The 22,530-nt window shown below is 49.9% G+C and overlaps 1 protein-coding gene across 2 annotated transcripts in view; it reads left to right on the plus strand.

The window, feature by feature from the left end:
• Nucleotides 1-22,530, plus strand: part of DOCK1 (dedicator of cytokinesis 1) — a 562,075-nt gene that overhangs the window by 511,484 nt on the left and 28,061 nt on the right. For both annotated transcript variants that reach the window (XM_086377709.1, XM_086377710.1), the window contains exons 39-46: nucleotides 1,527-1,616; nucleotides 2,612-2,716; nucleotides 8,869-9,010; nucleotides 9,114-9,192; nucleotides 10,737-10,821; nucleotides 14,333-14,419; nucleotides 17,126-17,302; nucleotides 18,266-18,349. In XM_086377709.1, coding sequence (XP_086233835.1) covers nucleotides 1,527-1,616; nucleotides 2,612-2,716; nucleotides 8,869-9,010; nucleotides 9,114-9,192; nucleotides 10,737-10,821; nucleotides 14,333-14,419; nucleotides 17,126-17,302; nucleotides 18,266-18,349 — 849 coding nt within the window. The remainder of the gene's footprint in view (nucleotides 1-1,526; nucleotides 1,617-2,611; nucleotides 2,717-8,868; nucleotides 9,011-9,113; nucleotides 9,193-10,736; nucleotides 10,822-14,332; nucleotides 14,420-17,125; nucleotides 17,303-18,265; nucleotides 18,350-22,530) is intronic.

Raw genomic sequence — 22,530 nt, forward strand, 5'->3', positions numbered from 1 at the left:
CTGACGCTTTGCTAATTCTAAGTCCGTAGTTGTCATTTTTAATACTCAAAGGTTTGAAAGAGGGGAATCCTGGGTCCTTGTGATAGTACAGAGAAGGGTGGGTGGCATCCAGGAAGGCTTCCTGGAGGAGACAGTCCCTCCAAATTTTCCTGTTCTCAAGTAGACCACTGTATTTTATTTCCTTCTCCCACCCAAATAAGGGAAATTCAGGCTCACCACATGTGTCAATAAATTAGTCTACATGTGTCAAAAGTTTATCAGCATTTTAATAAATGTTACCTGATTAGGAAACCCACTTTTAAACTATTATCATTCAAAATTCTCCTTTTCAAAATGATGGCAGGTTTTACATTTGCAGGTTCGGTTCAGTTCAGTCACTCAGTCGTGTCCGACTCTTTGTGATCCCAGGGACTGCAGCATGCCAGGCTTTCCTGTCCATCACCAATTCCTGGAGTTTACTCAAACTCATGTCCATCCAGTCGGTGATGCCATCCAACCATCTCATCCTTTGTCGTCCCCTTCTCCTCCCACCTTCAATCTTTCCCAGCATCAGGGTCTTTTCAAATGAGTCAGTTCTTCTCATCAGGTGGCCAAAGTATTGGAGTTTCAGCTTCAACATCAGTCCTTCCAATGAATATTCAAGACTGATTTCCTTTAGGATGGACTGGCTGGATCTCCTTGCAGTCCAAGGGACTCTCAAGAGTCTTTTCCAACACCACAGTTCAGAAGCATCAATTCTTCAGAGCTCAGCTTTCTTTATAGTCCAACTCTCATATCCATACCTGACTACTAGAAAAACCATATCTTTGAGTAGATGGACCTTTGTTGGCAAAGTAATGTCTCTGCTTTTTAATATGCTGTCTAGGTTGGTCATAGCTTTTCTTCCAAGGAGCAAGTGTCTTTTAATTTCATGGCTGCAGTCACCATCTGCAGTGATTTTGGAGCCCCCCAAAATAAAATCTCTCATTGTTTCCCCATCTATTTGCCATGAAGTGATGGGAGTGGATGCCATGATCTTACTTTTTTGAATGGTATCTGCCCATATAACATGAAATTCTTACAAGCCTTAAATCAGAGTTGAAACAGATCCTTGTCCTTCTGACCACTGACACGTAGCTCTTTTAAGTGGGATGATTTGGGAAAGTACCAAAATCTGGTCCTCGGTTTCTGCACAAACACTGCTCTCAAACTCGCCCTGCGGTTTCCCTGCTGGGCTCCACGGCTGCCCTGACAGATGGGCTTCAGAGGCCGGCCTGCAGAGGGGCAGGACCCGCCGGCTGGCTGCTCTGACCGGGGGCAGCAGCCAGTGTGATTGATGAGCCAGTAGCTGACTGGTCTGGTCAACCAGGCCCAAGCCAAAGGACATGAGCCTGTAGAAAAGATCTGTGTTTTTCCAGCGTCTTCAGGTTAAGCAGGCGTGTTTCCAGCTTGTTGCATCATGAACGGCGGTGTTGCTGTTTCCCTCTCTGACCGCATGATTCAGGTTTGCGTTTCTCTTGCCCTTGTTTTTCTCTCTTCCCTCACAGATGTGGGAGGAGGCCATCGCCCTGGGCAAGGAGCTGGCAGAACAGTATGAGAACGAAATGTTTGATTATGAACAGCTCAGCGAATTGCTGGTAGGTCTTCCTTTCCTTCTCTTTGAAAAAAAATAAGCAATCTCAACTTGTTCTTCTCAAAGTTTTCCCTTCCCTTCTTCTTCTTCTTCTTCTTTTTTAATGCAACAGCCATTTATTTTATATTCATTTCTTTGGCCTCCCTGAGCAATGTGCGAGATCTTAGTTCCCCGACCAGGGTTGGAACTCATGCCCTCTGCAGTGGAAGCATGGACATGTCCTCACCACTGGACCGCCAGGAAAGTCCCTCTTTTCCTTTTAACATTGGGATTCTCCTTCATTTGTCCAGGAGGACAGTTTTGATTTCTTTGCTGGTTGATTCTGGCTCAGCAGCATTCCCCACTGAGCTTTCGTCATCAAACTCGAAGATGCCTCTGAAGGATGTGCGTGTGAAAACCACTGAGCCCAGGTGTCTAGTGGTCTGGATGCTCAGAGGTCTCCAGGAGGCTCCAGTGGTTTCAACTCTGAGCCCGTCTCCATGAAGGACTGATGGAGGGTGGCCCAACCCTTTGTCCTTCCATAGAACCTACCAGTTTCTAATTACTGCTTTCTCTGCTGAATCATTTTTGTATCCAGCAGATCGACTTAATGATGTTTTAATGTGTACCATGAATGTGGAACAGAACTCTCCCCTTTTAAATCCTTTTTTAATGTATCCCATTATCTGACCGATACCATGTTTTAAAAATACTAAAGACCAGACATTGAATCAGGATAAAAGCCATCTCTCTGGCACTTCTTTGGTGATGAAAACACCTGTAAATCACAACCGGTTGCTGAATTTGGCTTTCTGGTCAGATTCGCCTGCTGAATGCCGGGCGATGAATGAAAAGTACTGTCATAGCTTAGTGGTGAGATTAAATTCCACGCCTGCATCAGTGCTCCCCCACCTTCTCCCCCTCCCACCCCCTAGAATTGGCAAAGCTGGAAGAATCCAGACACACAAATTCTCAGATACTCCATTCAAACCTGAAATGCGTTTCTTCTCTTCTTTTCAGAAAAAACAGGCTCAGTTTTATGAAAACATCGTCAAGGTGATACGTCCCAAGCCTGACTACTTTGCCGTCGGTTACTACGGACAAGGATTCCCCACCTTCCTCCGGGTAACTCTGGGCTCTGTCTGGACTGGGTTACCATTGCTCCCTGGGCAGCCAGCGCCTGCTCTTTCCAAGGAAGGATTTGGTTTGCCTCTCAAGTGCGTCTCTCAGTGAAGTCGCTCAGTCGTGTCCGACTCTTTGCAACCCACGACTGCAGCCCACCAGGCTCCTCTGTCCATGGGATTTTCCAGGCAAGGATACTGGAGTGGTTTGTCATTTCCTCCTCCAGGGGATCTTCCTGACCCAGGGATCGAACCCAGGTCTCCTGCACCGCAGGCAGATTCTTTACCTACTGAGCTACCAGGGAAGCGAGTCTGCATTGTTTTCATACCTCTGTACTTGCCTCAGGTTGCCAGAGAGGGGCTGATAATGTTTTTTCATTGAATATAAGCATTCCATCTCTCTTTTCCTAAAGAGAACTCTTCGTCAGAGATTTATGTATATTTTAAAAATTATAGTAAGAAATGCATAACATAGGCCTCCCTGGTGGTCAGTGGTCAGGAATCCACCTGCCAGTGTAGGAGACGTGGATTCGATCCCTGGGTTAGGAAGATCCCCTGGAGGAGGAAATGACAACCCATTCCAGTATTCTTGTCTGGAGAATCCCATGGACAAAGGAGCCTGATGGGCTGTAGTCCATGGGGTCACAAAGAGTCAGACACGACTGAGCAACTCAAGAACAGCAATGCATAGCATGGAAGTTACCATCTTCACTGTCTTTAAGTGTACAGTTCAGTGGCATTAAATATATTTACCCTGTTGTACAACCGTTCGCACCACCCATCTCCAGATTATTTTCATCTTCCGAAACTGGAACTCCAATCCCAGTAAACAATAATTTCCCCTTCTCTTCTCCCCACCCACCCCAGACCTTACTTTCTGTCTCAGAATTTACTTGATTCTACAGACCTTTCAAGGCTGATCCACAAGGTAGTGTGTATCAAAACTTCATTCCTTGTCGTGGAAGAGTAATGTCCCCTCATGTCAATGTCCCACATTTTGTTTATCCATTCGTCCTTGGCAGACTTTGTCTGGGCTAATATGAATAATGCTGCTCTGAACGTATGTATTTTTGTTTCTTCTTTTGGCTGTGTGGCTTGTGGGATCTTGGATCCTCAACCAGGAGTCGAACCTGGGTCCTTAGCAGTGAGAGTACAGAGCCCTAACCCTTGGATCACCAGGGAATTTCCAAGCATGCATATTTTAAAGTATATGAGAAACTGGCCATGAATTTCCAGTGCTGGAAACTCGGACTCACCCTCCATCCCTGAGACAAGCATGTTCTCTTTGACACGATTGAAGAAACAGTATGATCATCAGTCAAATCACCCAATAATCTTTAGGCCAGAAATCTTGTAAATAAATGCTGCCTAGCCTGCTAATACAGTTGTTTGGTGGCGGTGGCTTAGTCACTGAGTTGTGTATGACTCTCTGTGACCCCATGGATGGTAGACCTGCACCCCCCGCCCTACCAGACGCCTCTGTCCATGGGATTCCACAGGCAAAAATGATGGAGAGAGTTGCCATTTCCATCTCTAGGGGATCTTTGCAACCCAGGGATGGAAACAGTGTCTCAAATAGAAAAAAAAGAAGAAAAAATAGCCCAATAGAATTGTTTGCTGCTGCTGCTGCTAAGTCGCTTCAGTCATGTCCGACTCTGCGATCCCATAGACGGCAGCCTACCAGGCTCTCCCGTCCCTGGGATTCTCCAGGCAAGAACACTGGAGTGGGTTGCCATTTCCTTCTCCAATGCATGAAAGTGAAAAGTGAAAGTGAAGTTTCTCAGTCATGTCCGACTCTTCGAGACCCCATGGACTGCAGCCTACCAGGCTCCTCTGCCCATGGGATTTTCCAGGCAAGAGTAATAGAGTGGGGTGCCATTGCCTTCTCCAAATATAACTGTTTAGAGTTTCTCAAAAATTCTTTCTTGGATGCCATTGACCATGTCTGCCTGTCATTTCTTACAATCTTCGATCTTTTTTTTTTTTTTTTAATGGCACCTGGTTTTCTGTTTTCCTTGGAGCCCATGCGTGATCCTTCTGGTTTTAGGGAAGCAGGCACTGTACCCAGGGCACACCTGTCTGGGTCAGGCAGGTCTCCCAGATGTCTGGGGCAGGCAGATCTCCCAGATGTCTGGGGCAGGTAGATCCAGCTGGGAGACTCTCCCAGCCTCAAAGGTGTGTTTCTTTGGCCCCAGCGTTTCCGAACCCCCAGGCATCCCTGAGGGTATAAGACATCCCTTCACACTGCCACCAGCAAAAGGGACTTACTTGCTGAAGACCTGTCATTCTTTATAGAAATGTCAGCAGGTGACCCTTGCAGAACTGACGTGCTCCAGGAGGTGACCTGTCAGTTGTTCCACACACACAGGGTCCTGACTGGGTGCCAGGGGCATCTGGACTGTCCCTGTCACTACCTTTCAGTCTCTCCTTGACCCCGAAGTCTTGGTCATGCAGCTCTGGCCATGAACACCGAAGAGAGTGGTTGATCAGAAACTCAGATTCCAGAGAAAGTCCTCCCTTCCAAAGAATGAATAAAGGATGTTTGGTTATAGCCCTGAATTAAGGAAGATTTCGACATTAAGTTAAAAGACAATCTTTAATTAATTTAATTAATAAGGCTTTAATTAAGGTGTGTGAATCTGTACATACACCTCTGTGTGTGTGTCTAAGAAAGATTGAGACGGAGAGACAAGCCCTGCATCACGCTGAGCTGGGTGGTGCTGGGCGTGGGGTGTGTGCTACCCTCTGTGGACACTGCTAGGATTTAAGGCCACCACGCTCTGTCCCGTCGTCCTGTCCTGGCAACCCTGTGGGCTGAGCATCTCTCGGTCCCCGAGCCAGCTGATGCCAGGGATTTCCTGGGAGGGCACATGAGACCCACGCTCCAAAGACCACACTGGGTCACCTGCCCGTCGAAAGGACAATGCAAAGCAGGAATAACTAGCTTAAAGGGCTTGATTAATATTGAGCTGGCTTTCCCGCCACACCTGGCTGGTTTTGTGGGGCTATAGCAATATATTTATTATACTTCACAGGCTACCTGTCCGGGGTCGATCTGACAATGACATTGGCAATTCCAAGAAAGGGGGCAGGATATTTGTCTGCTTCAGGTGGCGCTGGGGGCACAGCCTCGGAGGACTGACTCGCTGGCCCTCCCCTTTGTGTTTCTTTCAGAATTGATCACATGTGGAGCTTTTTGCATTTATATTAATATTTATGGTTCTTACAAGGAATAAATATCTTTGACTATACCTACACTCCCCTCCTCTTTTCAGGCTTGAAGGGACCACTTCAGAATGCAAAGTAATTGATGTTTCTAGAAAATGTTATTAGTGTTTCCATCTATAACTCACTAGTGTTTTTCTATTAAAGCCTTTATATACACTTTTATTATTATGTCTCCCTTCGAGTGTAAAGCCTAATAAATGCATGCTAGTTTTGTACTAGCCTGTTATACATTAAATCATCCTGAATTTCTGAAATGTTTGCCTTTTTATAGCCTTAAAAGATGCTCATGCTGTGTATTTATATTTCTAATTAAGACTACGTATTACTTTGGTTTCTACTTGAAATTATTTTTTTAGAGAAAAGAGAACATTTTTCTCTTGTAATGGGTGCGTTAAGACATACCTAAGCACAAAGTGGGAAAAAAAGCATTCAATTTTTAAATTGTTCCCTCTTTTGTGATTTAAAAGGACTCAGAATAACTTTGGACTAGGGAAGGGGAAAAATGGAGCCTCATAGGAGCTCTTTTTTTTTTTTTTTAATTTATTAGACAGATTTTATTTTGACTTTGAGCTGAGTCTGCAGGATCCAACTGTTGGTCTGTCTGTCTTCTCTTCCCCCTCATCCCCCGCCCCCTCACCCCTTCCTCCCCTCCCTCCCCTCCCCACCCTGTCCTTCCTCCCCTCCTCTACACTGGCGTCCATCCAGGGTCAGGGCAGATGACAAGGCTGCCCCTAACTCCTGACCAGCCGGCCTGGAGCCTCTTGCCCAACAATCCCTGATGGAAGCAACAACCAAGTCCAGGGAGGAGAACCAAGAGCCCCCAGCCTCTGGCTCCTCGGGCCCTGTGGCTTCTGCTCGTGATCCCTTCCTTGTTGCAGTTGGTGATGTTGAGACCACCCTCAGATGGGGCAAGATGGGTGGGGAGGGGGAGATTCAGGAGCCTTCTGGAGCTGTGGCATCGCGCTACCCGTTAACACCTTTTTTTGTGACTCAGTTACTGCTCAGAATACCCATGTTGAATCTGTGATGGTATGGAGACCTGTTGAATCCATGAAGGTATAGAGACCTGTTTTTTCTTAGAACCAGAACTTTCCTTACCGACATACTTACAGAGTGACCGTGTCATCGGACAGGTCTCAACGAGGCAGCCTGAGCGGAGAGGAGGGCTTCCCGATCACCCGAAACAACCCCTAGATGGACTCTTCAGAATTTACGGAGGTGACAGATGTGGCCTTGGAGAGGGACAAAACTCAAGTCTTTGGGAGGAGATTGCTACATGCTCTGCTCTGTCTTTTGTTGATGGAATATTATCCATAAGACAGCTCCAAACATTCAGTGAGGGGAGTCCAGCCACCACCCGCTGGACTTTTTTTTTTCCTTTGGCTTTTATTAAGTCAAGGAAGGGCATTTATTTCCTGAGGTCATGACACAGGAAGTAGACTTGGCCCAGCTGCGGGCTCTCCGGGCGGAGGCAGGAACCTTGCCAACCAGCTGGGTGACACCGACCCGTGACCCCCTTACTGTTCACAACAGCAGAGAGCCCAGAGCAAGGCCAGGTGCAGCTCCAGTGCTGTGCTGGGTGCCACGGGCTCAGGACCAGCCAGCTTCGCTAAGCGACCTTGGGGAAGAAGCACGTCCACAGTTCATGGTGGGTCCGCTGCTGGGTCAGACTGAGACGAGCTCTCGCACGGCGGGTTCCGGTCAGCAGACTAGAGAGGGTGCTGCCCCTTGTCCATTATCATTTGGGATGGCACGAGAGGGTCTTGGGTGCCATTTGAGCCCCCAAACCTGGGAAACTCCTCAGAGCTGCTCGTATGAGAGCCTCTCAGCACCAGGAGAGAGACCAGGAGCCGTGGGCCTCTCTACTTCGTCTGGACCCCTGTGCCTTGGGTTCTGCTCATCTCCTGGCAGTGACTGTAGGAGTCAGCTTGGAAAGTCATGCTTAGGCTCCAAGGCCCCACCTTAACTTCATGATCTCTTGAATTCTCTCTGGCAAAATGAAAACTGCTTATAGAAGCAGAGACATCACCTTGCCAACAGAGGTCCATATAGTCAAAACTGGTTTTTCCAGTAGTCATGTACGGATGTGCGAGTTGGACCATAAAGAAGGTTGAGTGCCAAAGAATCGATGCTTTCGAATTGTGGTGCTGGAGAAGACTCTTAAGAGTCCCTCGGACTACAAACAGATCCAACCAGTCCGTCCTAAAGGAAATCAGCCCTGAATATTCATTAGAAGGACTGATGCTGAAGCTGAAGCGCCAATATTTTGTGCACCTGATGCCAAGAGCCAACTCATTGGAAAAGATTCTGATGCTGGGAAAGATTGAAAGCAGGAGGAGAAGGGGGCGACAGAGGGTGAGATGGTTGGATGATATCATCAACACAGTGGACATGAGTTTGAGCAAGCTCCAGGAGATGGTGAAGGACCAGAAGCCTGGCACGCTGCAGTCCACGGGGTCACAAAGAGTTGGACGCAACTGAGTGACTGAACAACAAAGAGTTGGACGCAACTGAGTGACTGAACAACAACAAAAACAATCGCCATCTGGAAGCAAGAAGAAGACGTGGACACCGTTCTCCATTGGCCCTGGTGCCCTTAACCTGTCTGGTCATTTCCTGCCCTCTAGGATTTGGGCGCTAATCGCTCATTTGGTTTTTCATGACTTTGTCAATTGATTACTGCTGTTAAGGCTGAAATGTGTAGCTAGACTTCAGTAATGCGTGTTTAGTGCTTCTTCAACAGTATCAACTTACCTGTCTTCTGTTCCTGAGTTCTTGATTAGTAAGACCACTGCAATTACAAGCTGTTCTTCGATTTAGTGACACTTAAAACACTGTCCAGCCCACTCTGAAGACCAATGCATTTATGTGTGCACTTTACCTGGCCCAGTCCCTGGGGTGTTGTTTAATGCTTGTCATTGTTTGCAGGGGAAAGTGTTCATTTATCGAGGGAAAGAGTATGAACGTCGAGAGGATTTTGAAGCTCGTCTACTGACTCAGTTTCCAAACGCTGAGAAGATGAAGACAACGTCTCCACCAGGCGACGACATTAAAAACTCTCCCGGCCAATGTATCCTTTCAGGCAACCACGTGGGATAGAAAATGATGGCCAAGCTGTTGGTTCACATGGTTGGGTGTACGTGGGGTTGATGACCTTAACCTTTGACCTTCAGATATTCAGTGCTTCACAGTAAAGCCCAAACTTGATCTGCCTCCTAAATTTCACAGGCCCGTGTCAGAGCAGATTGTAAGGTAATCAACCTATTTCCCTGACCCAACAGGAGGGTGGTAAGAGGCGTACACAGATCTCTTCTTCATAACTTCACCTGTAGAAGGATGCATGTCAGCCTTTGATGAACTTTTCAGATGCTCTGTTTACTTTGAAAAGCAGGGGAAGCTAATTTTCTTCAGCATCAAAGTAGGGAAGGGACATGTTGTTAACAAGTGTGGCTGGGAGGGTGGGAAGCCGTCCCTTACCTGGGACTGAGACAAGGAAAGTCAGGGGAAGGAGGGGGTAATCCAGTCTCCTTTTGACCCACCAGGTGAGAGACCCCCTTAGACTTTTTCTCCAGGGCACAGGCCCCACCCCACAGCCTGAGATCTGAGTCTGTGTGCCTGCATGGTAGCCTGAGTGTTTGGATCCCAGAAGGCAGGCAAAGGGATTCAGACATACTCTCCTGATGGAGAATCAGGTGCCGGGTGAAGAGACCCTTCTCCTCTACCGCAGGGTGATTCCATAACATGGGACTCAGAGGTGGGTTTTCAAACTCACAGGCCAGGTGTCCGAATCTGAGTGAGACTGTATGTGTCTGCATTGAACTGCTCCTAACTTAGCAGCAGTGTAGAAACACATACCCTAGATGTCTCTTTGATGTGAAGAGTTTCTTTTTCTACTTCATCCTTGTTCTGCTGAAAAAAAGTGACCTCTTTGATGGCCACATAATGCACAGGATATGCTGTTTTACATCCTGCAGTTTGGCGGGTTGGGTTCTTCTGCAAAATTCACTACGATTTCTTTAACCTTTCTTCAGCAAACATGGGAAATAATAAACCAGGACTCGACTTATTGAGGAATGATTGCTTTCATCAGGCTTAGATTTTTAAGTTTTGCAACATATGTTTTTCTCAGAGAGAGGCATTAAGTAATAGTGAACCGTGGACACGCTCCTGTATTTCCCTTTGGTGTGGAATGCCTCTGTGTTTCAGAGCAGGAGAATGAGTAAGCCTCCCAGCCTGCCTCTGGGGTGTGTGCGAAACCCACCTCCTCCCCACGGGAGAAAGGCAAGCTGTCCATCCGTGTCTGCCACCCCTGGTGGTTGCAGAATCTGCCTTCCTAGACCTGCAGTTAAAATAGACAAAACCTTTAAAACATAATCAAGATGCATTCTTAGAAGTTTAATAAACTAGTAAATTATTTAATACATTGATTATTGACACATGAATTAAAACTTTCAAATAACAAACACAAGAATGAAGAACAAAGTTGTTTTTTTTTTTTCCTCTCTCCTTTGCCTCGCCTTTCCTCGGTTTTTGCCCGTTTCACTCTTACTCAGCATCTCTTCTCCCCTGAGCATTGGCAGGGACAGAGAGAAGGCAAAGAACCCAAGGTAATTTTTCCACCTGCCAACGTCTCTCCTGTGAGGCTGGTGGGGAGCAACAGCCCAGCTACCGCTCTAGGTCAAGGTTGGAGGTGTTTAAGGGATGCAGTGACGTGTAGGGAGACCAGATCCCAGGGCTAAAAGCAAATCGGCTGCTTCTCCGGTGAAATAGCTAATGATTTCCCTGTCTCTGCACAGTTTCTACAGAGTCAACGAGGTCCAGCGATTTGAATATTCTCGTCCGATCCGCAAGGGAGAGAAAAACCCAGACAACGAATTTGCGGTAAAAAAGCAAAAATGGCCTCCCTCCCCCCAACCTCATGCCACCATTCACAAAACTGCCTGTCAAAAAAAAAAGAGCGTATCCTCAGAGATCCCACAGTGCAGGGTTTGATGCCCATGTGTGTTATGCACAGAGATCCTGACATACGACCCCTCCAAATTCAGTGCAATGATGACCATTACACAGACGCTGTCACCAAGGTCCCTGTGATGCTGTTAGAAAGTGACTGGCACTTTGAGAGTCTTCCTGTGCTCAGAGCACACTCGCCTCCCTCCCGCATGTACCTGAGCCTCCCTCTGGGCTCTGAGTCCTGGAGCAGGTGCTGGTGTCTCTGTTATAAAGAAGTTCATGGAGGCACCGTGTGCTGACGTGGCTTTCTGCTGTTCGGGCACACAGCCTGGAGGAGGGTTGTACTCACTCTGCAGTGCCCAGCCTGAACTGCACTCCGGCACCACATGCTGGAGCAGGGTGTTCCCGGGCAGCTGAGCAAAGGCCCTGGTGGTTCTCACGGGGCAGGCCGTCCTGAGCCTCGAGGGATGTTTAACTGCATCCTCAGCTTCCACCCACGGGATGCCAGGTACAATCTCCCAGATGACAGTCAATCACAAATGTTTCCACACGTTGCTAAACGTCTGTGCCTTGTTAAAAACACTGCATTAGAGACCTGGAAATATTAACACAGGTTCCTGCAGCCTTTTAAAAAAAATATATAGGCACAGGGACTTCCCTGGAAGTCCAGTGGTTAAAACTCCGGACCCCCAAGGCAGGAGACACGAGGTTCCATCCCTGATCGGGGGACTAAGATCCTGCATGCTGCCCAGTACAGCCTAAAAAATAAATAAATAACTAAAAAATAAATAAATACAAATAAAATATATGCATAACCAGTTTAATGGATTCCAGTTTGAAAAGGCATGAAATCAAATATTGTTTGTTTGTTTTAAATGTTATTATTTCTCTCTCCTCCTGCCCTGAAAACGTCCTCTGGAAATCCCTAGATTGGCCCACATTTCAAGGCAGCATTAGCTTTGAGGGCCCCTGGCAGGCACCTTGCCTGCAGGTATCTGGGGGTGCAGGAGGGCAAAGACGAACTAGCATCTGCTGACTCAAAGGGAGGCTCAGAGCACAGTCAGCAAAGCTTCCACCACGTTCCCTGTTTCCTGTGATCTCTCCGTCCTCAGGGCCACACTTGTGGGCCTCCAGCCACAGCCCCTGAAAGGCCCTTTCCTTCCCCAGCCCAGCTTCCTCTGTGTGTCAACCAGGAGCTCGGAATCGGGAAATTCTAAGGCAGCCCCCGTGTCAACACTGGTTGTTTCAAACCAGTCCGTCCCCTCTTTCTTGGTTGCTGTGGCTTCCTGCTCCTGTTTGGTGATGGGTTTCACTGTGGCATCGTCTGTGATGGGGAGAGGGACGGGTCCACTCCCATTCCCCCAGGCCAGGGCCGGGCTCTATGGACATCTCTGCTCTGATCATCTCGGCAGTAACTCCATCCGTGATGTAGCATCCTCCAGGCAGAATGTACGGGCCCTCCTTGAATTTCCCTCACGCCTCTCACATCTCACAGCCATGTAGGTTTTTCATACTGTGAAGGAAGAGACACAAGGAGGTCAGGCAAATTGCCGACGAGCCTGCAGCCGTTGGGGCAGAGCTAAGAATAACCACGGCTCCTGACACTGGAGCTGCGCTAAGCCTCAGAGCCGGGCTTTTTCTAAATGGCCCTGAAATCCCGTAATGGCCCCATTAGGTCCTCTCACACGCAGATGAGGCTTTCAGAAGCCATGGGGTTTAGTCCTTCATGGGCCTGACAAAGCTCCTGGCTTCCAGATAAGCATGCGGGTTTGGTGGCCACAGGAAGCCAGGCTGGGGCCCGAGGTGGGGAGTCTACATACTGCCCCGCCAGGCCAGCCGGGGAGCTCAGAGCAGCTCAGCGCCTCCAAACCTGGCCAGGGGGTGACTTTCTGGAACCCAGGGCCAGAGAAGAGGAGGACGAAGGCTGAGAGGAGTCAGTGTGGAGCCTGAAGGCCCCTAGAAGGGTGCTGGCTTGAAGCGTTGGGGAGGAGAATAGTGGGCTGTGGCTGCAGGCAGCTCCGAACGTGCAGAATGCTGTCTCCAGACCGGCGCCTGACCGCCAGCCCCTGGGGCAGCAGGAGCCTGTGTCCCGGGGCCCCACGCCAGGGCCTACCCCTTCCCCTCCTCTGCAGTCTGAGGTCTGGGGAGAATGCTTTCCAAGCTCTAGCCCAGTTTTCTGGAAATGCTGCCGTTCCATCATGCCATCTCTGTGTATCTGGGCCACTACAGACAGACTCAGTGATTCTCTATCACTCGGAGGTTTTGCCAGCAAAGGCCGCCACCAGCTCGACATCCTGCCGCAGGGGCCGGGATGGAAGGGCCACTGTTCACTCTGCAGTGGAGTTCAGGGCAGCCACGGGACAGAGGTGGAATTATGTGTATCAGCTTATATACAGTTTCCCTCAATCTGAGATGTACCATTTCAGGAAGTGTGTGCAAGCTTGTGTGTGTGCGTGCCCCGTTGTAGCCGAATCTTTGTGATCCCGCGGACTGTAACCCTCCAGGCTCCTCTGTCCATGGGATTTTCCTGGCAAGAATGCTGGAAAGGGCTGTCACTTCCTACTCCAGGGGATCTTTCTGACCCAGGCACCAAACCTGCGTCTCCTGCATTGGCAGGCAGAGTCTTTACTACTGTGTTACTTAGGAAACTTCTTTAGGAAGAATGCAGATTATTAAATGGTATTTTCACTGAAAATACACATATACACACTTATGAATGCTTAATAAGTACCCTTAACAATAGATAGTAAAAGTAAAAATAAAACCTAAAAATAGATAGGTTGTCATCTCTGGGTGGTCGGTGATGGTGGTGGTTTGGTCGCTAAGTTGTGTCCAACTGTTGCGACCCCGTGGACTGTACATGCCAGGGTCCTCTGCCATGGGATTCCCCAGGCAGGAATACTGGAGTGGGTTGCCATTTCCTTCTCCATCATCTTTGGGTACTGGGTGATTTTTCTGCCTTCTATTTCCATATCTTTATTTTCTGATGTAAATATATGTTATACAAAAAAACAATCATTAAAATGCTGACTGAGTTTATTAGAATATGAGAGGTCACTTTTACAAAGCCCCATCTTCCTCAATGAATTTGCATCCTCAGGTTTCTTATGAACACTAAGAAAGGCTAACGTTAAACTCATCAGAGCCTTTCCAAAAATCTGCTCACTCAGAGGGAACCTCCCCTGTTTGGATGCAGATAATTCTTCCTGACTCGTCTGTTATACTTTTCTTTTCCAAATACCAGGGAAGTGGGCACCATTGGCCAAGGAACAGGGGACCACGTGTCGTGTGTGATGGTCTGGCTTCAGCAGAGCGTGAGGTGTCCCCTGGGTGGCTGGTGACCTTGCCTCCCAGAGCCTAGCAGACCCCCCTGAGGGCAGAAGCTGTCGGCCGCCTACAACATCCTTCTTCTAACCGCCTTGGGTCTGTGTTCCCTTTGCAGAATATGTGGATCGAGAGGACCATTTACACCACTGCATATAAACTGCCTGGCATCCTGAGGTGGTTTGAGGTCAAGTCTGTTTTCATGGTAAGCACACCCTGCAGAAGGACTGCCCGTCACCCCTCTGCTATGGCCTGACCCAGCCTCTTCCTGGGGCGTGTCACCTGGTCACCGTGGCCAGCACACACCCTGCAGACCCCATGTCAGGCTTAACAACCCAGAATCTCTATCTCTGCCCACAAATACCACAGTGGACATGCTGTAATCACAGCCACCTCTAATGTAGAAGAAAACCAAAGAATTAAGATTTCATCCCTTCTTACAAAATATTTAAACACAGCCCTCACTGTGCTGTTTTGACAGTTCTTTTCTGCGAACAAAGTGAAAAGTTTAAGACAAATTCCAATTCATATACCCTTTTTAAGATCTTTCTTCCTGATGGTCTTATTGTCATTTACATGACAGACAACTTGATTAATAGTACTTGCTCGTTTCAAATAAAAATAGTTTGAGAATATACCACCCCCCCCCACCGCCCACACTTTTTAAAGAAAGAATCACTCACATCTCATCAGCTAAACCTTACTATTGGACAGTTGTAATGACAGGAACCAGTTTTGGGCCAAAGATTCTTGTTGACTATCGCAGCAGCAGCGTACTGACAACTGCTGGTATAAAAAGATCTGATTAGAATATGTACGCTTTGTCCTGTGTCTCAATGCCTTGGGTGTTTACCTGGCAGGATCTTACCCAGAGGGGTGGTTCTCGCCGTTCAGTTTACCACGAGGCCCCTTGGATGCTCCTGATTCACCCTAAGACGTTATGGCCGCACCCTCTCTTCCCAGCCTTGTCTCCACTCTTGACCTTTGTCCTCACCAGCTGAGTTCTGGGCCTCTGGCTCAGGCCCTGAGCTGGAAAGGCTCAGGAGACACGTGGCAGGTGGCAGAAATGCAAGCCTTCACTGGCACCGTTTGGAGCTGGTGATGTATGTGGGTGGGAGATGGACCAGGAGGCCCTTCCATAAACAAGCACAATCCTATCTTCCTAATGAGCCTCTGCCCGTAAGCCGTTTGTAATCGGGGATTCCGTGAGCCAGCCAGGGTGTGCGAGGAAGGCGCTTAACAGCTCGAGGTGGAGAGGGGCAATCCCTGATTTTCTGTAAGGATGTGGTTCTGCCGTGGGCTGTACTGGCCCTTTTCTTAGTGAACTAAGAGGGCTGGAAGCTGAATAATCCCTGAATGGCATGACTGAAATAATCCCGCTGTCAATACCACAGGTCCCTCTTGCCGAGTGTCTGCCTCCCAGGACAGACCAGCATGGGATATGGTGTGGGCAGTAGCTGACCCTCTTGTTTTGATGAATCTAGGACACCGTTCTTTGTTGAGGCCAGCAGGGTCCGCAACAGGGAGTCATTAGCCAGTCAGGAGGGAATTCTGCCTTGGAGAGTCCATGTGGCTGAGTTACGTGCACAGGAGGGTGTGTTCCAGGGTGTGACTGAGCCAGGTGCTGGGCTATGACACCAGTCCTGGGATACATGTTGTCTGGGGTGCGCGTGGGACCAGGGTACCCTCACCGGCCGGCACAGGGTCGGCCTCCTCTCTGAATGTCACTGCCCCTCCATCGGGTCACGGGCAGGCTCCTTGACAAGCAGGGCTTCCTACCCAGCAGCTGAGGGTGTCGTTCCGGGATCTGGCCACGAGCAGAACTGTTCCCTGAGCGTCTCTGTACCTCCATCCCTCCCTCTGCCTCTCAGACGGCCCCCAGGGGCTGGAGCAAAAAGAAAACAGGCTGCTCTGCTTTGCCATTTGCTAAAGACACCCTCGGGTCCCTGGCACAGGTAGAGGGATCCAGCACACTAGCCTTGAGGAGGGCAAGGACCAGGTTATCTTACATTGAGGTCACCCCTAGACGTGGCTCAGGGGCCCAGCCTTGGGTCCGTTGGAGGGAGACCCAGCTTGAAGGTGGTGTTATTGTTTTAAATCCAGTCACGTTCTCCTGGCGGTTAGAGCTGAGCCAGAGAGGAGGGCGGGGCTGAGCATCACGGAGCCCTGCGGGGTCCCCAGTGAAACAAGGGCCTTGGCAGTGTGGGCAGAGGTGGGCCTGAGGTGGACCGCCCTGCGTCCCGCCCTGAAGGTCCTGCTGACTGGCGTCAGGTTTGCAAGGGAGGCCTGTGAGGTCCAACGGAAGCCGTGCCCCTGGCTCTGGGGGCGCTCTTTTATTCCCTGGAGGGCACGTGATTGCAGGTGGAGACCCTGGCGGGACCTCTCTACTCCTCCCCCAACTTCGCGGGCCAAACAGGTCCTGGGGGCTTACAAAGCGCCCAGACCTCCTGCCTCTGGGACAGGACAGATTGTCCCAGATTCCTTAAAACAAGCAGCAGACAAGACCATGGCTAAAAGCCCTCTTCTGTGAAGTAGCTGTATTCAAGCAGCACTCAGGGCTGTGTTTTCCTGGGATGACCATACATGTACACACACACACGCACGCACACACATGTATACAGTTGAGCATGTGCACACACACGCACCCCGGGACAAGGCGGCCTTGCATCGTGCCTTTGAACTTTGTACGTGGGGACTGTGTCAGTGGAAACATGTAAAGACATTCCCACGCCTGGCTCCTCTTGTTGGGTCATGAGAGACCTTGCCCCAAAGGTCCACTGGAAGGAAGCCCGAGCCACAGTCTGGATGCCTGTCCTCTGGCGAGGAGCGGGGGGCATGGGCAAGGGCCCCCGCAGGGCAGGGCGGGGCGTGGCCACCAGCCCAAGTCATCCTCGTCCTCCCGCTTCCGCAGGTGGAGATCAGCCCCCTGGAGAACGCCATCGAGACCATGCAGCTGACCAACGACAAGATCAACAGCATGGTCCAGCAGCACCTAGACGACCCCAGCCTCCCCATCAACCCGCTCTCCATGCTCCTAAACGGCATCGTGGACCCCGCCGTCATGGGAGGTTTTGCCAATTACGAGAAGGCACGTGACACGCCGGCTTTCTCTCTGCAGCCCCGCCCCCGGGGACGGGCTAGCTCCAAACCCCGCCTCCAAGCCCGGAGACCTTCCCGGGCTCGCTGAAGTGGGCCGAACACGGCCCACTCCCCGGGGGCAGCCTCTGCCCGCTGCCATCCCGGCCATGGCTGGCCTGGACATTGTCCCCACTCCCCTACCATGCTGTGCTGATGGAGAGTGACCCTCCTGACTGTCCAGAGACCTGGGGTTATTAAAGACCACAATATACAGTTATAGTGGAAGACAACGGCATTAGAATATTTAGAATAGCTGGGAGACTGGTGCGGTGGGGACAGCCAGCTGATCTCCCTGGAAAAATATCTCAGTAAGATGGAGCCGAAGTTGAAGGTCATGGGCTGGTGGTCTAGGCACAGGGGTCCACCTGATTTTGTACATGGAGTTTGCAGCGTGGCTGTGGCCATCCACTTCTCGGTGTCCGAGGCTGTCTTCCCAATACAATGGCAGCAAAGTTGAGGCTCTTCACAGGGAGAGTTTGCTAGCCCCCCCGGTCTAGACAAAGGGGAAACTGAGGCAGGAAGGGCGCTGCCCGAAGGTGGGCCGTGAAGGGACAGAGAGGTGGTGCTGCGTCCCAGCCGTCCCCAGGTGCAGAGCAGGCCCGGCTGATGGTCGCACCTGGGGAATGCTGCCCATGACCTGAGCAAGGACGCTGCGGGGGTCAGCAGCAGCCTCGCTGGGCTCTGTGGACGGGGCCTCCGCAGTGAATGAACAGAGTCCTTTTGTTGTACTGACCTTCCCGAATGTTTTGGTAGAGAGGGCCCCACCCTAGGGGGATGTGAGCCTGGTGATGGCAGGGCTGTGGGTCTGCGTTCCCCACGGCTCTCTCCCTGGGCCTGGGGATCTCCAGATGTGCCAAACTGCCTGTGGGCGGGGCATGTTGGTGGGCTCAGCAACTCTCTCTGTCCCCACCAGGCCTTCTTCACCGAGCGGTACCTGCAGGAGCACCCCGAGGCCCACGAAAAGATCGAGAAGCTCAAGGACCTGATTGCTTGGCAGGTAAACGTCTCTCGGCAGCTGCAGGGTCGGGGTGGGGAAAGCTGAGCCTGGGACCAGATCCCTTTGGGCCTCCTTAGCACACCTGCCAGCCGCCACAGAGTGCACACAGCCGTGTTTGTACTGGATAAACCCACCCACCGCTGCTGCAATTAACTGGACTCCTGGCCATTGTCATGAGTATGAACACCTAGAACGTTCACTCTTGCAAATGAGCTAGGTCTGTTTCCTCCCCTCGGTCGGTGTGTTGCCTGCTGGAAAATCTTTGGTATCAACAGAACAGAATGTTGGGGGTGAGGTCGGGGGATGACTCCCAGAGGTCATGGCCCCAGCCTGTCTCAGGCGGGTGGTATGGCAGGTGGGGGTGGGGAACCGCCAAGTGCTCACCCTCCTATCCCCTCCGCTGGTGGTCAGGGTTGCAGGGAGCATCCCAGATGTACTTCTGCATATTCTTGGGCTTTTCTGCTTGTGCTCCTGGGGCTCTCAGTACTTCCTTCAAGGGATGTGGTCTGGAAAGGCTGGGGATCTCTGGAGGGTGTCCTGGGCTCCGTGGGACATTCCTGGCTCCTGTGTCTGGGCTTTTGGAGTTTTTGTGAGCCTGGTGTAGTGGGAATGTCCAGACCCAGCTTCTGTGGGAGCTCTGCCCACCTGCTCTGGACTTCGGGCAGCTGACTCCTTTCAGTTCAGTTCAGTTCTGTTGCTCAGTCATGTCTGATTCTTTGCAACCCCATGGACTGCAGCATGCCAGGCCTCCCTGTCCATCACCAATTCCCGGAGCTTACTCAAACCCATGTCCATTGAAGTCGGTGATGCCATCCCACCATCTCACCCTCTGTCGTCCCCTTCTCCTCCCATCTTCAATCTTGCCCAGCATCATCTGGCTTCTTTAGGCTTCCTTTTCTCCCGTGGGAGGCAGGGAGAAAGATACACTGCTGATCTGTGCCCAGCATGCCAGGCTGAGGGCAGAGAGCTGAGGAGGGCAGAGACCAGGGTCACCCTGTGCCTGGGCGGCATCCCTCCACAGCCCGGGAGTCCCAGCTCTTCCTTCTGATGAGTGCTCTGTGAGCACCAGCTCCTGGCCTCCCTGGAGCCTCACTGTCCTGGCTTGTCCACCATCAGCCCGTGGGTTACAGGACCTATTAGGGCAGAGCGGGCCTGGGTTTCGGTTTCAAGCCAAGTTACAAGTACTTCTTTCATATCTATGTAATATATGGGTGTGTATTGTTGTGATAAAATGTGTGTGACATACAGGTGACCACCTTAGTCATTTCTAAGTGCACAGTCCAGTGTCACAAGTCCACTCACATCATTGTACAGCCATTACCACCATCATCTGCAGAACTTTCTCATCTTGCAGACCTACGCAACACCCAATAAACAATAATTCTCCACGCTCCCCACCCCTGGAAACCACCACCCTGCTTTCTGTCTCTATGCATTTGATTATTCTGTGCGTGCCTGCTAAGTCACTCCAGTCGTGTCTGACTTTGCAACCCCGTGGACTGTAGCCCTCCAGGCTCCTCTGTCCATGGGATTCTCCAGGCAAGAATACTGGAGTGGGTTGCCATTTCTTCCTCCAGGGGATCTTCCCAACCAGGGATCAAACCCTCATCTCTTATTTGCATTATTCTAGGGACCTCATATAAGTAGACTCATGCGTTGTTTGTCCTTTTGTGACTCTCATTCCAGTTGGGATTGGTCTTCCAGGTTCATCCATAGTCATGTGTCAGAATTTTGTTCCTTTTTAAGGCTGAATAATGTTCCGCTGTCTGTATGGACCACATGTTGCTTATCTGTTCGTTCACTGATGGCTGCCTGGGTTGCTTCCGTCTTTTGCTGTTGTGAACAATGTTTTTATGAACACAGGTTTACAAAAAACTGCTGCTTCCTGCTTTCGCTTCCTTTGGGTATGTGTCCAGCAGGGGGACAGCTGGATCGTGTGATATGTCTGTCTTTAACTTTCTGAGGAAGCACTGCATTGTTCTCCACAGCAGCTGCGCTGCTTTTTATCCCCCCCGCCAGGCAGGCACCATGGTTCCAATTTCCCCACATCCTCGTCAACATTTATTTTCTGGTTTTCTTTTTCTTTGTTTTATAACAACCATCCTAATGGGTGTGACTTAGGCATTTGATATCAATTTGGCCTTGGAATTCTTCTCTGGTAAGACATCTTGGGAGCTGAATTTAAGGGAACTTTTTACAGAATGGTTTCTTTGCACAGGATATAAGCTTTGTGTAGGCAGTCTCTGTCTCTAACTTAGAAAAAGAGGGAGAGGATTTACAGGTCTGAATGATTCCATTTTAGATGTTGTGGGAACCAAAAGGTACAAAATTCAAAACTCTACTGAAGGCTGTAAAACCATTGCTACACAAAACCTAGTTTGGCCTGCAAAAAGTTATATTGATTTTTTTTTCCCTGTAAGCTTTTACAGCAAATTGGATTTTAAGAATTTCAGGCCCTACAGAGGAAAGTAATTTGTTCCCCAGAGAGAACTTTATGTCAGCACTATGTCATCACCCCTAATAACTATATTAAAGGATGAATTTTAAAGCAGTTCACAGGAAAGTTGAAAAAAAAAATCTGTTTTCTAGCCACTTCATTAAATCAAAGAGTGATGAAAAATACATATTCAAAACATTACCTGTGATCTTGCTTTCATTTGCCGATGTTTTGAAAATCCATATTTTAATATCAGTAATTGAGTCATATGGTCAGTAACAGAAAGAAGTTTGGGGTTACTGGGATGCTTTCTTTTGGTTTTGTTTGTTAATTTGTTTGATTTGTTTTTCTTCCCTGAAGCTCCATCAGGGCAAAGTGAGGTTTTCCTCCTGGGAATCCCAAGGATTCCTGGGCAGTGTCCATCCCTGATGTGCAATCAGAACATCTTGGTCCCTAAAATCACTTGCAAAGGCTGGTATTAAGTCCCGGGCAGCTCCCGGCTCTGTTGTTGCCTCTGCTGAAGCAGGGGGTGTTCAGCCCCTTAGGGGTGGGAGTCGGGGTCTGTCAGGGGCCGGTTGCGTGCATGGGGCTCTTCCAGGTTTGCAGCCACAAGCGCCAGTCCCTTCTTCAAAGGCACAGCTCCCTCTTTCCGCAGACACAGCTGTCTCACAGAGCCTCCCTGCTGTGGGTCTGAGGATGAATCCGTGTAGGCTCAGATGAGCCCGCTGAGGTGCCCGCATATGTGTCTTCTGAAATGCACAGAAATGAAAGCCTAGACCCTCTCACCATCCCCAGCTGATGACAGGCCTGACTGAGGTCACCGGGGGCAGTGCTCCTGGAGCGCTTCGCGCTGCTTCTGAGTGCTCTGTACGACCAGCAGGCCGTGAACCCGTGGAGGGGACACACGGGAGCAGATTTCACATACAACACCGCTATTCTGAGAGCCGGCCACGTGCTCACTTTGAACTCAACATGTGACTTTGCTGGGCTTCCCAGGTGGCTGAGTGGTAAAGAATCTGCCAGCCAAAGCAAAAGACACAGGTTCCATCCCTGGGTGGGGAAGATCTCCTGGAGAAGGAAATGGCTCCAGTAGTCTTGCCTGGGAAATGCTTTGGACCAAGGAGCCTGGTGGGCTAGTCTGTGGGGTCACACAGATTCAGACACGACTGAGCATGCACCTGAGGACACATGTGGCTTCTGGGGATGACCTCCTCCCCCTCTGGGCTCTGGGAAACTCTTTAGATGTTCTGATTCCTGAGACCTGCTCTAGACCAGATCAGGACTATGGTTCAGGAATCTGCCTGAGAGATTTTGATGCTCAGCCTGCTGAAATCCAAAGACCATTCCAGGCCTCAGTCCATGGCTTCCGTTCGTGTGCTAAGCACTTTGTATGTTGGAGTGTTTGCACAGAGCATCTTTTTATTCATAGCTTCAGTTCAGCCCCAAGCGGACATAGAACAAGGGCCCCATCCCACCCTTCTTGTAGAAAGCTATAACTGACCAATGTCAGGGACCAGTTGAAAGGATCAGTTTCACCTGCCAAATTGCCCTTCATTCAGTCCCAAGACCTGAACCAAAAGGTCTTCACTTTAGTCCAGCAAGTAGCTTCTTTGATGTCAAGCATCTGGCCAATTAAGAGTTTTGTCAGACCACCAACAAAAAATTACAGAAATGACTAGACTTCATTTTGCACATTTGAGAAAGCTCCATTGTAGAGCAAAATGCTTTCAGTGTCTAGAGTGGC

The sequence above is a fragment of the Bos grunniens genome, chromosome 26 (assembly GCF_055505025.1).
Source record: "Bos grunniens cultivar Pamir isolate PY7600 chromosome 26, Bosgru_T2T1.0, whole genome shotgun sequence".
Lineage (NCBI taxonomy): Eukaryota > Metazoa > Chordata > Mammalia > Artiodactyla > Bovidae > Bos > Bos grunniens.